The sequence below is a fragment of the Anser cygnoides genome, chromosome 3, assembly GCF_040182565.1.
Source record: "Anser cygnoides isolate HZ-2024a breed goose chromosome 3, Taihu_goose_T2T_genome, whole genome shotgun sequence".
NCBI classification, from domain to species: Eukaryota; Metazoa; Chordata; class Aves; order Anseriformes; family Anatidae; genus Anser; species Anser cygnoides.
The window spans coordinates 60,557,742-60,572,759 of NC_089875.1; the positions used below are offsets into that span (position 1 = coordinate 60,557,742).

General features: G+C 45.3%; 1 protein-coding gene across 1 annotated transcript in view; it reads left to right on the forward strand.

Annotated features, from left to right (window-relative positions):
- The first annotated feature begins 457 nt into the window (after positions 1-457).
- Positions 458-15,018, forward strand: part of MAP3K5 (mitogen-activated protein kinase kinase kinase 5) — a 101,479-nt gene continuing 86,918 nt past the window's right edge. Inside the window, exon 1 of the mRNA XM_048075713.2 lies at positions 458-971. Coding sequence (XP_047931670.2) covers positions 596-971 — 376 coding nt within the window. The 5' untranslated portion in view covers positions 458-595. The remainder of the gene's footprint in view (positions 972-15,018) is intronic.

Here is a 15,018-nt window from a genome sequence, read left to right on the forward strand (position 1 = left end):
TCCCACCACCACGGCGCCTCCCGCCGCCCTAAGCCGCACAGGATCCCCGGGCCCCAGCACCGCCGAACAACCGAGCCCCAGCCCTGAGGGGCCCGACCCGGCCCCGCCGCCCGCCCTTCCCGGGGCCGCCCCCGGGCAGCGAGAGGGCGGCTCGGGAGCGGCCCCGGAGGGAGGAGCGCGGCGCTGGGGCCGCCCCCGCCCGGCCTCCAGTCGCCGTGCAGCTGCCGCTCCGCTAAACCGGGGGCGCCGGGGAGCCTGCCCACAAGTGGTTCCTGCGCCCGGGCGGCTGGGGGAAGAGCCGGCGAGCGAGGGAGCTCCCCGGGGCGGCGAGGAGGAGGAGGAGGAAGGCTGCCCGCCCGCCCGCCCGCCCGCCCGCCCGCCGGGGGCCGGCTCGCCGCGTGGCCCCGCAGGTGCTCGGGAGAAGCGATGGTGCCGGAGGCGGGCGCCGGCTCTCGTCCCCTCGCCTCCGGCAGCCCCCGCTAGCCCCGCGGGGGAGCCCCGAGCCCCGGCCCCGCCGCTCCCCGCTTGAGCAGCCGGGCAGGAGCGCGCAGGGCGGCCCGGGGCGGGCGGGCGGCGCGGTGGCGGCTCCGCAGGGATGAGCGACGGCGGCGAGGGGACCGTCAGCTTCTCGGTGCCCGGCCCTCCGGCCGGCGGCGGCGGCGGCGCCGAGGAGGGGCTCGGCCGGCGGGGGCAAGGGGCCGACGGCGGCGCCCGCAGCCTCCAGCCCGAGCCGTGGGGCGACGACGGGGCCGGCACCGGCATCGCGGCGAGGGCCAAGGGCCAAGGGCGTCGGACGGCGGTCACCTACGTGATCAACGAGGCGAGCCAGGGGCCGCTGCTGGCGGCGGAGAGCGGCGCCCTGCAGAGCCTGCGGGAGGCGTGCGACGTGGTGGGCGCCACGCTGGAGACGCTGCACTTCGGCAAGCTGGACTTCGGCGAGACCGCCGTGCTGGACCGCTTCTACAACGCAGGTGAGAGGGGGGCCGCCAGGACCGCGGGTGCTGCTGGCCTTCCCCCCGGCCGCCGCGACGAAGCAGGGATGCGAGTCGGTGCCGACGGGGGGGGGGGGGGGGGGGCTGCGAGGCCCCGGGAGTTGGGGAAAGTGGCTGCGGCGTGAGCCCGGTGGCCCGGCAGCGCCTTCCTGCTGGCCCTGCAGCAGGGGAGCCGGCGCTTCGGGGGTTGGTTGCCATTAAAGCGCTGCTGGGGGGTGGATGGCAGGGCGGCGGGGATGCCCCGCGCTGCAGCCGCCTACCCCGGCTGGCCCGCCCTGGCAGCAGTAGAACTGTAACGCCTTCGTTTCAGGGCAGGGTCACGCGAGGTTGCCTGTCATGATCTACCTGGGCCCATGCTTAAAAGTAACAGCCAGAAAGTTTCTCCTGATTTTTTTTTTTTTAGTTATTTATTAACAGATATATGTGGTAAACTTAGAGTTAACCCCCCCTGCTTACTAGGCCGGTAAAGACTTCGTAAAGCTAAAGTTACGGTACTAAATTAATGTCTCTTTGCCATTTAAAAAATTAGACGCAGGAATTTGATTTGACCTGCAACTCGAAGCTTATTTTGTGGTATGTCTCTACGTGCATGAAATACTTTAGCAAGTGAGCATTTAAAAAGTTTTGGCTGTAGCTTCCTCCTCTCCTGGGGAGCAGAGAGGAAGAAAAAAAAAAAAAAGAAATGTCTGGACTGTCTGCCCTCTTCATGCAAGACTCACCAGCGTGGACGTGCATATGCACTGAAACACTGAACGCTTTGCTTCATGGGCTACTGCTTTCAGGTTCCTGAGCTGGATGGCTCCGCAGCATATGGGCACGTCTTACCTTGCATTTCTTAGAGATCTGTGGCCTTAGAGGTAATGTCATCAAACGTCAGAGGAGCTGTGCTCACAGACAGAAATAGGAAGGATACAGAGCTTCATTACAGATGTTATACTCTCTACATTACTGCTAAGAGAGACTTCAGATTTTAAGAGCCTCAGTACCTCTTAACTGTAGGACAGGTACAACCTGAGAGTCTCATTTCGTCCCTGTTGTGGAAGGTGTATCCTAGTGAGGCTCACGGAGCTGAATTATCTGTGATGTTCGTGTGCCTCTCACGTTCATTAATTTTCAGACTGATCTGTACAATAGGCGGGGTCTCCATATTTCACAAAGGCTTTTCTTGTAATGGGAGATTTGACTTGAAGTGGGCCCCTTCTAATTCTGGCAGTAGGCGTCTGGCGTCTAGCACTACATAACTGCACGCTTATGTAATATAACATTTCTTTTTTCACTGGATTTTCAGCAAACTCTGTACTGCAAAGAGGAGGACATAAAAGTTTGTCTGCTCACGATACGTTCTGTGCTGTGTGAGCTGATGCCTAAAAGCTATGTTGTGGTGTTGACTGTGAGGCTGGAACTTAGGTCTAGAGGGATCTGTGGGTTTTCATGTTTGTTTCTTTATTCCTTTCACATTTCTGCATCCAATATATATTTTTAAGAACTAGTTGTTCTTCAGAAAAAAAAAAAAAGGCTCCCAGGTTAGGAACAGAAAAACATTAAAGAGTAGAAGCTATGTAAGCTGAAAAATGCAAACGGGGAGCAGTGTAGGGAACAAAATGAAATGGTCACGAAGGGTGTATTTATTCCACAGTTTGTTTTTTGTTTTAGTTGCCTTCCACTGGGATGGAAGGGAAGCATTTGTAGATGGCAAATAAATATAAACTCCTTCCCAATTTCCCTTCTCGTCCTTTCTCTTGCTATGTGCTTTCAGTGATCAAAGATGTTAGTGATAAGGTGAAGAATATCTGCACACTCCACTATTTAAAAAAATGTAGTGCGTTACATGTACAGCATGGCTGAACATCAAGTAAGAATTTAACAGTAAAATGACTTTCAATTTACGTAATGGTTAATTGGTTTCATTCAAGGTACTGAGTCTTACTAGACTCTGTGTAAAGGGCAATTAAGTCATGAGAGTAAGGAATGATGCGATGGGATGGAGCTAATTACTGCATTTGAATGAGATAAAAACAACAAATCTCTCAACTCTTGTAATGTGTACAAATGAACTGGGATTTGGGGGAGGGGGAGAGAGGCTGTAGATGCAGTATAACTTTATCTGCCCATTATCAAGCCTTCCCTTTCCTAATGCCTTCTTTGTGCTTTGTATAATGTAGTCTGAACTCTTGGTGATCTCTGATGGCTCACTTCATACCTTTCACTGCTTGGAAGAGAACTTTGGGAAGTATTAAATAAAAAAAAAATCTAATCTCAGATGTAAATACTCATCATCCTGTCTAAATTTGGATTAGCCTGCTAATAATCTTCTTCAGCTGGCTTCCGTCAAGTGATGGTGCTTAAATGCTGAGACATAATTAGAAATACATACGAACAGTGAGTAGGTCTTAGCTAAGTATAATGGAACCATTCAAGCACCAAATATTAAGAATTAGCCTATTCTAGCACTTTGTCGTGCATGGTTTAAAGTCTGATTTTAAAAAAAAAAAAAAGCCTCATGAGAAGCAAGTGTGGAATCAGCCTTAGTAACTGTTGGAACATTTCATACACTTCCCACCACTTAGAAGCAGTAAGGTGAAAAAGGGAAAAATTAGTTCAATTTCTTGCAGAACTCAGTGCATATGGGGTTGGCCAGCTGTCTCGGGGCTGTTTTTTTCCATAAAGACAGTGTTTTTTTTCTCAGTTGTGTTGAGCTCTTGCAGTTGAATTACAGGTCTCTGAAATCCAGCATAATTCCTAAAGGGTTCAAGAATGTTTAAAGAGTCAGAGAGATGCCAAAATACAGTAGAGAAGTCTATGTACAGTGCTGTGTTCTGAAAGTTGAATACATTACTATTAAAGGATATTTTTCCACATTATAATGACTTGATATTCATATCCCGTTGTTTTTATTTTTTGAAACCTGAGCCATAAATGAGTATAGATTACTTAGTTTCTTTGGTTTATGTAAGCAATTCATTTTTTTCATTGATTTTTTTAGGCAACTGTAGTTAGGATGATTTGCTTCTTGTGCAGATCCTTAACTGGTCATTTTGTATTATACAAATACATCCAGGGCTGGCTGAACAGTGTTTAAAAAAAAGGAACAAATATCATAAAAGCAAAAATTAACATGAATCAGCAATCTGGGTCAGCCCTTCAGGAGAGGAAGGTGCTCTAAATTGAGGTGAATTCTTCACAGAGGCTTTTAGGTTGAGGCAGATTTTTTTGCCAAGTTGACAGAAATGTTTCATGTGATTTGTAATCTGACGCTTTTAGAAATTGCATCAATTTTAAAGTGCAGGGTAAGTTAGGGATGAGTGTTCAGCTGACTAGCAAAACAAGTAGTGTACAAGAGTCAAAGCTGGGATAATTAGTGCACGCAGGTGTCTGGGATGACCTGTACACTACAGCACTCTAAAGCTGTGCTCTCTCTTCTTGGAGAGGTTAATCTTGTGTTTTGGGGGGAGATTGGATACGCCTTGAGGAACCAAAGAGAAACTTCATTGGAAATTAGTCTTACTCTGAAGTACATTGCACCCTCTTTTGAAGCAACTTGCATTGACTACTTCTAGTGCATGGACACAGGGATCATTTGTTTACTATTTTCAGGTGTGTGTTCTTCCTCCTTGTCTGCCTTGCAAGATTAATTTTTTTTGGAAGATGGGTAATTTGTCAGCAGTATGATACCAAGCATTCTGACTTTGTGTACAGTCTGAGAGGGACTGATGGAAGATAAGAGATCGTGTACTTGGTGACTGAGGAGGATCTGGGTTTTCTAATCTGTAATTGCTTGTTTTTAAGATGGTTCTCAAGCTAAGCAACTTGACTGATGTACTTGTCATACACTTATCTCCCTTAGCCTTTATATTGTGTTATACTAGAGCATTCCCTCTTCTTCAACTTCTTATGCTCAGGTTTCATGGGTTGGTGGCCCTCGTGATGTTACTTTGTACTGCCGCTTCTGTGGAGGGCTACTGAGATAATTCCCTCTAACAGTAATGCTTGACTAAACCAGCATTCATCAAATAACAGATAATAAAATGGATTCAGGTTGTTCTCATTGTTTCTGGAATTCGCTGTCAATTGTTTCTCACAAGTGTCAGCTCAGTGGGCTTAAAAACATACAGTGTGGTGTGCTTGGGGGGCATCTTGGCTGACAAAATGACAATCCTCAGAGAGCCAGTACAGTCACTTGTGTAAAAGGGAGCTTTGTTTAGATGAGGTTCTACATCTGAACTCCTTCTGCATACTTTACAGAGCTTGTGTAGATTGTGCATTTATAAACACTTGGAGGCACACAGAAGTGAAATAAAGCAGAACCAGGGCTCGGTTGCCTTCCTGCAGTTTCTTCCTATTTTTCTTTAAGTACGCTAGATTCCATGATGCTAAATTGTTCTTAAAGTGATTTATGGCTTTGTGACACACCAACACAGACTCTCAACTTAAACTCAAGAGTTATTATTTTCAGAACTAGCGTTCTTGTTTCAAGCAGTTGACTTAAATGTATTCCCCAGTTAAAAAACAAAAGACATACGCTTCCTACTAAGTTAGCTTTATGTAGGACCAAGAAAAATGGTCCCACAGAGAGACAAACTGCAGACAAAGTTTTTTTCTAATTCATGTTGTCTCTTAGAACGCTTAGTTTGCTCAGTAACTTACTTGCTGTACTTCCTGATTATTATTTTTTCACTTCACTGAGTTTCGTCAGACACTTGAAATGCTGTATGTTCTTTCTGTGATTATGCAGCACTTGCATCCATCACTTAACTTACTGCTTGGGCACTCCCTCCTTGTACCTCTCAGTGCTGCTGAATCACCGCTGCCCTTTCTGTAGCATCATGACTGGAAAGTCCCTGTTGGGAATGATGGTTCTCATTACGTAGCTGAAGAAATTATCCTGATGCATCATTCTTCAGAGGTGAGAGCAACTACTTTAAAAAAAAAAATCTACCACCACCGTCAGTGGAATTCATGCTGAAAGAGCTTTGCATTTCAGCAGCGCTGTGTTGCAAGTGATGAGGTGGAGCAAGAAATGCAGATTAATAATGCAGAGGGTACACAGATTATAGCCATGCTCTCGAGATAGATATGTCAGTGGTGAGGTATTACGAATACAGAAGCTTTGTGTCTGCATGTGTAGAGTATATTGTCACAATTAAATGGGGTTCAGAGAAGGGTGGGTTACAGAGCTTTTGACTGCGGATATTGAGCTCTAGGCTCTGTTAGGAGGCAACACTGGAAATTTCAACCCGTGAGAGCTGGGTTCTCTTTCAGACTTGGTGACTGGCCTGCCGTAGCAGCGTGCGGCTCTGCTGTGCGGCAGGAGCTTCCACCGGCCTTCCCCAGGCTGAGGAAGATGGTGCCTTGCAGAGCATCTGGCTTGGGTGTCATCTGGGCACAGAAACCCCGATGGGGCTGGGAGTTCCCAACCACCTCTATAATGTAAATAATACTAAGGGTGTGCTCTTGCAGTGCTTATTGACTAAACCTCCCAGCGATACCGGTGAGACACTAAGATAGATGGTCCACGTTCAGACTTCTGATGGATTATTAGAAGTTATTGTCTTCTGAAATGGTACCTTCTCTGCTAGGTGCATCAAGGTAATAGCACTAGTTCTTAAATATTATGTGCTATGTATTAAAGTGTGAGGAAAAATGCGGGTTATGAAATTGTTCGGGTCTCTTAAAATACGGTAGAGATGTAAAACTCATTGTGAGACATCTAGGTGAGAGAGCATCATGAAAGTATATTCCCCAATGGAAAAGGGGCTGAGTGAAGCTAGGTAAGTGGTTTTTGAGAGAAACACAGAAGGAAACCTTTTTATTTTCTTTCCTCCTCCTGCAGTTTGTGTTTCTGTAGCTCTGAACAGGGTGTGTCCTGCAGAAGTGACTCCTGAATCTACCACAGCCATTATAAGAATTTGACTTCTCTTTTTAGTCAGTTTCTAATGTAAAGAATCAGACTGGTTTGGCGTGAAAGGGACCTTTAAAAGATCATCCAGTGTCCTCCTGTGCCCCCAGTCTCTGCCAGAAGTAGGGACACAACCACACCAGGTTGCCCCAAACCCCATCCAACCTGGGTTTGATCACCCCTAAGAATGGGGCATGCACGGCCCCTTTGGGCAACATGTTCCACTGCCTAATCAACCTTGTGGTTAAAAATAATAATAATAAAAAAAATCTAATATCCTACTTAAATCTATCCTCTTTCAATATGAAACCATTATCCCTTGACCTCTCACTGTAGGTCCTTGGTGAAAAGTCTTTCACCCTCTTTCCTGCAAGTCCGCTTTAAGTATTAAAAGACTGCGGTGAGGTCTCCCCGTAGCTATCTCTTCTCCAGGCTAAGCAAGCCCAGCTCTTCCAACCTCTCTTCAGAGGCAATGCTTTCCAGGTCCCGTGTCCTTGAAGGCAGTTTCCCACTGAACTGCATTCACCGGTTCCTTAAACCAGTTCCTTAAAGGTGAAAGTTTGCTTTCCTAAATCCAGAGGTCTTAACTTTGCTCTGCCTGGCCCATATCCCTTGATCGTGAATTTTGTCAGGGCATGACTGCTGCCACCTGTCCTCACCTCCCTGATGAGGCCGTCTGCGTCAGTAAGCAACAGGCCTGTGAAGCTCCTCCTCTGGCTGGAGCACCTCAGCAGCACAGTAACAAAAAGCCGTATGGAACAAGCTAAAGCAGAGTGAAACAAATCGTGTAAAAGCCTAAAGGACTAGCTAAAAATAGGAGAGACCCTAATACATCATTTAATGCCGTTGTCCCAGTAATTTAAGAGAATAATAGGCAGGAAAAATCAAGTTAATGAAGGGAAAGCTTCAGTTTTGTCAGTTTTTCTTTTCTCCCTCAGTAGAGAAGAGCCGAGTTTTAAGAGTATTCTGTGGTGCTGGTTGTTTAAAACTTGTTCCTTTTGTCTCCAGCCCTTTGGAACTGTCGCTGCTCAGAACTTCGGGATTTTCATGCGTAGGTGATCTGCCAGTTGTATGTGTATGCTATAACCAAAAAAACTAAAAAACCTCAAAGGCTCAGCAACAGTATGGATTTTGCACATGTACGTTTAATAAGAATGAAATTGTTTCTGGGGTTCTTGCCTTTCATAATAGGCTCCCTGCTTCACATCGTCCGAGAACATCTCCTGTTCGCTGTGGTCTCCTGCTGCTTATTTTGTATGGCCTCTCTGGGGGTTTATTTTCAGTGCTACAGGTACACTCAGAAATACGTTTATTGGAAGGAGATGGGCATAAGCAGTCAGTGAAGGCTTTGTGCAGCAGAACACGTGTGTGACAGCTGACAGTGCAATCTGTTTTGATAACTGGGGAATCTTCTGATAATCACTGACAGGTAAATACCTGTAAGAAGCTTGAATTGTTTGTATTCCAGGAGAAAATGATCCTCGGGCTAAGCTTGAGATACAAGCACAGGCTGCTTCTTTTTATTGTATATTATATTTTTTCCTCTGAGAACTGAATTTATTCCTTGATTGGAGTGGCTATAATCCTCGGTTCGGTTATGAAGAGCTGCTGATCAACCAGTAACAATGGCAAGCCAGAGCTGAATTCTGTCCTAAATCATGCCCGCTTTTATGAATAACCTTTAGGATACGTTTAGATGCAGCGTGGGGCTTAGAGATTTCCCACAGACTGGCTCATTTGAAATCAGTGGGAATCAGCACTCTTTCAGATCCCACAAGAAGCGTACACTCTAATTTCGGTACTAGATGCCCATGTGGAAAACTTGGCTCTGCATTTCTTTCTTACGTAATAAAGTAAATGAGTTGCTCTGGGACTTCCTTGCTGATGGCATCAGTGGATGTCTCTTGCGGAGTGTGCTTTGGGTGAGTAAGCAGCTGCCGCTTTTAGTGGTGAAGACAGCTTTCCAGTGATGTCTTCACAAAAGAGTTACACGCGGCTCCTGCAGGGAGTTCTGTGTGATCTTTTTCCCCTTTACGCGCTACCTGCCTGATGCAGGTGTAATGTTGCTTTCGGTACAGTCTTCCTGGCTCACTGGGGTCTACGGACTGAAACCTGTAGTCTGTGAAGTGTAAAAATGCAGGTTAAATAATTACCAAGAGCTTAACGTCCTTCATCGCCTTCCCGTGTCTTGAGCGCTCTGACAACTTTGTAGAGCTGCTCTTCAGTCAGAAGCATGTCAAGTCAGTTTTGTGAGCATAGCACAGAAAACTCTGGGGTATGAACAAGGGAGATACAATGATGTACCAAAAGGAAAGGAACACCTGTAAGACAGTGAGAATTTGATACCAAAATGTGGCCCCTCATGCTTGGGAGAAATTCATCCAGTTATGTTGACACAGGAGCAGAGTGCTTCATTTAACTGCACCGTAGAGGCACACCCATAGATTAAAAATTACTACTTCTACTGCTTCACCTTCAGTTCAATTTTTACAGCTACAAAGGCTTTTAAAAGCATGATGGTGCTGTTCTTTCCCTTTAGAAAATGTATTTATGCTAGATATATGGCTTAATTTTTGGTTTTATTGGTTTATTACTGCGTTTCAATGCAGCATCTAAGATAAGGTAGGCTAAGAAACCTTATAGATGATTCATATGAAAACGGATTGCCTTTAATCTGGATGTATGTGTGGTCATCATTGGTTCTGCTTCCACGTGCCAGCAGTACCGTGGCGTGCTGGTGAAAGCTGGGATTTTGGCTGTGTGCTGTGCTCCGTCTTCTCTTGCCCCTTGCAGCTTGCGCAGTGGATAGAGCGACATGTGGCATCCGTAGGGAAGGGCGGAAGCTATTTGCTTCCTGAGCACAACCTTGCCTTCCAGATCCCAGCTGGAAGTGGGAAGAACTGGGAACCCCTCCAAGTCTCCTTTGGAGCAGAATGTGGTCGGTTCCAAACACCACCAGAATTCCTGGGTCAAGTGCAACTGCAAAAGAATCGGCGACGCTGTCCTGATCGCTTCTACTAGAAAATAATTGGTTGTTATCTGTGTAAATAAACTGAAGTCCTGTTTGTTTATGTTATCTGCTTCCTTTGTTTTCTGCAGAGCTGAAGTCCACTGGTTATTCATACAGTAATAAATACAATTAATAAGATAGCTGGAGTCCCTTAATGTGCAGTCACTTACAAGGGTTTTCTGTGACCTTGCAAATCACGCAAATTGCTGTGATGCAAGTACTTGCTTTGGCTTACACTGATGTTACGTATTTAAGGGGGTAAAGTTCCCTGATTAAATTTATTCAATATTATACTTCAAAACTGCATTATTCTATCATAGTTGAAAGCCCATGCCCCTCTACCTTTCACAATTGATTTTATGGGTGTATGCCCGTACCTACAGAGAGGAACAGAGCTTCATAAACATGTATCTATTTATTTATTTTGAGACTGCAAAATAAATTTTTGTAATAAATATAAATATATATTAAATATAAATTGGTGGCTTTTTTTTTTTGGAGTTTGGAGTCAGGGTTGTCACTGAAGTTGAGAATTTTCGTGATATATTAACCAGGAGTAACAACTCTGGGTATAGTATGGCACATATGAAACATTACAGGACAAATAGCAAAACTGATGCTTCCAAAATATCTTGTGGAATTACAGCGTTGCTGTACAAAGCAGGATTATTATCTTACTGTGTTTTTTTTTAAAGCGACTCCATAGGCACTTAGGGAGGGAGGGCAGGAGGAGAGGGGGAAGAATACATTCCCTAGAGCTGCAGCTCTAAAGGGAGGAGGAAAGGAAAGGTTTTAAAGCATTATTATCCTTTTCTTGAGAGTAGGCTGATGCAGTCAGTGCTATTATCTTTAAGAAAGTGCTCGGATCTTGCAGCATCACCTGTTTCTGGTTTGTTCACAAGGGATTATGCTCTTTCTTCCCCCTAGAGTGAGCAGAGGGCTCTTTGTTCCTGTTCCATTCACTCTCGCAGGCGCAGGGCAGCAGGGGTACCCTGACTTATTGCAGCCACAGAAAGCCATCTCTAGTGGCGATGTCTGAACTTGACGTGGCCTTGGTCTGTAACTTCACATCCAGACTCCTAACTGAAGGAGAGAGTCAGCCTGTGGCTTCTGAACCCTCTGGCATGGTTCAGAGCTGGCGATGGGTGGTGTGTGCTGGGGTCTGGGACGTCCTTCTCCCAGCCTGGAACTGATACGGACAGCACCGTCCAGGGTCAGGACTGCGTGGTGCAGCCCAGTCCTGCTGTGCTTGTAGCTCTTGGCTGGATCAGTCTCTAGGTGTGTGGCAGAATTTGCTGTTGGCAGGTAAGTTATCAGCATCTCACGGGCTGGATGTAGCCACTGCTCAAAGACTTGTGTGGAAGCTTTACTCTGCTGCATTTGTTTCTTTGAGGCTTAATCATAGAAGTTCTTGGAGATCATTAAGCATGAACCAGTTTTAACTCGGTTTAAATACCTCAACACACGTGAGTGTATTTCACAATTTTGAGGAAAATGGAGAAAGTGTTTGAAGTACATATTCTGAAAATGTCCCTCAAAAGAAGAAAGAAAATAAGGATTCTTGCCAGTAATTCCGTTACCAGAACCCATGATCTCCCTTTTCCAGCTGATGCAAGAGGGCCAAAATGCAATAAAAGCACTAGGAAAATGGACTAAGCCTAAAGCGAGAGCTTCTGTAGCACACCCTGCCAGATGGGTGTGTAACTGGAAGACTTCCAGTCCCTTTTGTTGCTTAACTGCTTGCATTTTGGTCCGTTTCCTGCAGTGTCCCAGAAGTGTTTCTGCTTTGAATGATCAGTGTGTCGATAACCTGATATTTTGTCTTTATTTCTTCTCTGTTCACGTACTTTAAGAACAGCTCCAATGGAAAAATTTCCTGGTAGGCAGACTTTCCAAGCCTGCTCGGTGGATTTCAGTTTATGCTGTGACTGGTTGCAAAGTGTCAGGTGCCTGTCTTCAGGATTTGGTTCCGTTTGTAGGAAATTGCTTTTTCTGTATGTATTCTGAATTGAAGCTGTTGCTTTAGAGCTACTGCTGTAGTAACTTCCAGCAGTATTTTTGCAGTAGAATTATGTCAAATGGCTGATGCTAAAATGCCTGGATCAGATGGCATATTTTCAGGTGATCTTTAGAGGAGACAAGGAAATACGTACAAGGTAGCAATCCCTGCGATACGCACATCAGCGTTGGAAAAGGTTATCCTCCTTACTGATGCCTCCCTGTTGTCGTAGTGATAAGCAGGGGAAGATTAGCATAAAATCTAGTTTTGTATGGACTCTAATATCAATAAATTAGAACAGGTGAGTGTGCTGTATCCCTTTGAGGTGCAATCCTATAGCAGTTTAAGCGGATGAAGAATTGGATTAGCACACTTCTTGCTTGCGCTGCTTTTAGCACAGATTTTTGTACAGTTTCATGGTCGGTGGGTCAGGGAGCTGGCACGAATGATGATATGTTAACTCGTTGTTTCTTCTTAGTTTTCAGTTGAATAAGTTCTCTGAGCTGACTTACTGTGTTACAACACGAGTTCCAGAGGACAGGCCAAGAGCAGGGCTGCAGCAACCTGAGTTAAGATTGCCTAAAGGTGTGGTTTCGTGTTATTCTTGATCCTGTCTAGTTGTGGGTTGCCTCATATCCTTTCCCCTTCCGGTAGGGGTGGCGAAGGAGGGGTATATTTCATGCTGGCTGTGCCAGCTATTTGTGCTTTCAGCCCGATGTTTTTCAGAAGCTTTCGGTTCACCCAAAAGACTGAAAAATTTAGTTTGGGTTTTGGTCTAGCTAGGAAATACTGAAGCTCTCGCTCGAATTGCCTAAAAGTTCAAAGCTTCAGGCACCCGAGCTGAAATTGGTGGCTAACAAACGAGAACGTCTCTGGGCACCAGCGCTCGGTTGCCTGTGCTGCTGGAACGCTTCCTGCGTGCTTCTGGCCTGAGGCAACTACCGCTCCGCAGCCCTCCTGGCACCGGCCTGAAGGCAGCAGCCTGAAGCCAGGGGAATTGAAGGATGCGGGCCATACCGTGCTGCAGCACCGCAGTCCGGGGCATGTTTAACCAGCAGTGCTTTGCTGGTTTTCTAGTCTAGGAGCAACAAGTGTGCTGCCTTGAGGAGGTGCGAAGCTCGTGTTGGCGGCTGAGGTCACGCAGAGCTGCTGTGCCGCGTGTATTCCGTGGGGATGGGTTAAAGCTATCGCGGCTGTGAATTCACAACTCCAGCAGCGATCTCAGCTTACAAGTTCACATTTCTTCTTGCAATGCTTAAGTTGTGTGAAGGGCAGCGAGCAGCTATTGGGATTCTTAGGTCTCAGTAGCCATCAAGCAAATAATCTGCTAATATGTGCTGCTGGTAGGAAAGGAGTCTTTCTTAAAAAAACCCACAACCCTAAACCACCTGATAGAACTAGATTACAAGTACAGCATTTGTATCGTTTCCAGCATGGATCGTAAAGTAGTTAATATCTGCATGCAGCATGCAAAAAAAATCAAGACTGAATATAAAGTAAAACTTCTGGTTTCCATTTTAGTACATTTGGACTTTCAGTTATGCCTTACAGTTGTACTGAGAGCACACCTCTCTGTCCCTTTTTTGACGAGAGATACCGTATTTTTCAGTGTCTAATTTCAACATAATGTAGCTGCTCTGCGTTACTACAGTTGTATTGGCAAGCCTTCAGTGTGGAAAATGAAGAGGCTTTACTGCTGGGGGAGGGGTGAAAAATGAAGTTTTGGAGCTTAATTTGGACTCATGCTCTTGTCAATGGTTTATTCAGTGCTAGCAAAAATGCTTTGTAGGTTTCATGGTTTAATGTGCTGGACTTTGCAATGTGCATTTTTGGACAAATCTCAGCATTCCTGGAAGTGAAAGGGTGGTTACTCTGCTCAAAGTGAACGTGTGAGTAGGTGGTGGTTGTCACTTTTTCTTTTTCTTTTTTTTTCCCAGTGTCTCTAATGCTTCTTAAGCCTAAATAATTCTTTCTTCTCTTTAGAAGTTTAAGAGGAAGCTGACATAGGAATTCACGTGTTGGTATTTTACAAAGGCAAAATAAGATGCATTTCTTGCCAGCTGTTAAAGTTATTTAGCTTGTATAAACCCAAATTTCTATTTTGCTGGCAATTATTCAAAGACTTGCATCTGTGTAGCTTTCCTATTCATGTCAGTAATTGTAGGAAAAAAATAATTCTATTTTAAGCATAAACGATTGTTATCTTACCAGTTCATCAATTCAAGTTGAACGTAGCTCAAAGCCTAGGTTGAATCTTGCAGTTAGATCTTGCGTACAGATTTATTCTGGTTGATTGGTACCAGGCCAATGGTGTTAGTTCTGTTTCAGAAACTGCTGCTTGAACAAGACATTTTTTTCTAAATGTTGAGTTTGCCACTGTGCTAGGTTGGTGAATGTCCATGTAGTAATGCTTCAGAATCAAATTCAACGCTTATGGTACTTTCGAGTTTCTTATCTCAGAGTTGCCTCTGTCAGCTACAATGCTGGTTATTCCTATTTGTGGGTAAAACTTGCGGATTTCATCTGTAAATCCCAAAGCACTTCACAGAATAGGATGGTGAAACCAGAAGGGTAGAGGGTAATGTGACTTGCCTGGAACAGCTTCCCGGGGAAGTGGTCACGGCACCGAGCCTGCTCAAGTTTAAGAAGTGTTTGGACAACGCTCTCAGACATAAGGTCTGATTTTTGGGTGGTCCTGTGTGGAGCCAGGAGCTGGGTTTGGTGATCTTTGTGGGTTCCCTCCAACTCGGGATGTTCTGGGATTCTGTGATTTGATGATTGCTGAGGTTTGGCAGTCAACCATAGGCAAGTTGAGGACAGCACTCCAATTTCTGGAGTTCGTAAGCTGTCTGCTAGATCACATGTGCTGCCAGTGTGATCGGTGACCTAGATACAACTTATTTCTGTTAAGAAAATACGAGCATCTATGGTTTCTAACGTCAAATCAGAAGAAAAAAGTTCTTAAAACTCTTACGGAAAGGTTCAATCCTACTGCAGTAGTTCTAAGTCAGCAACAGAACAAAAGCATCTTTTGGTGCTAGAATTGTATACAAAGGTTATTTTCCTTTGGAAGTAAAGTTTGAATATTTGTGTAGTCCTATAGACAGTGACAAAGCAGCAG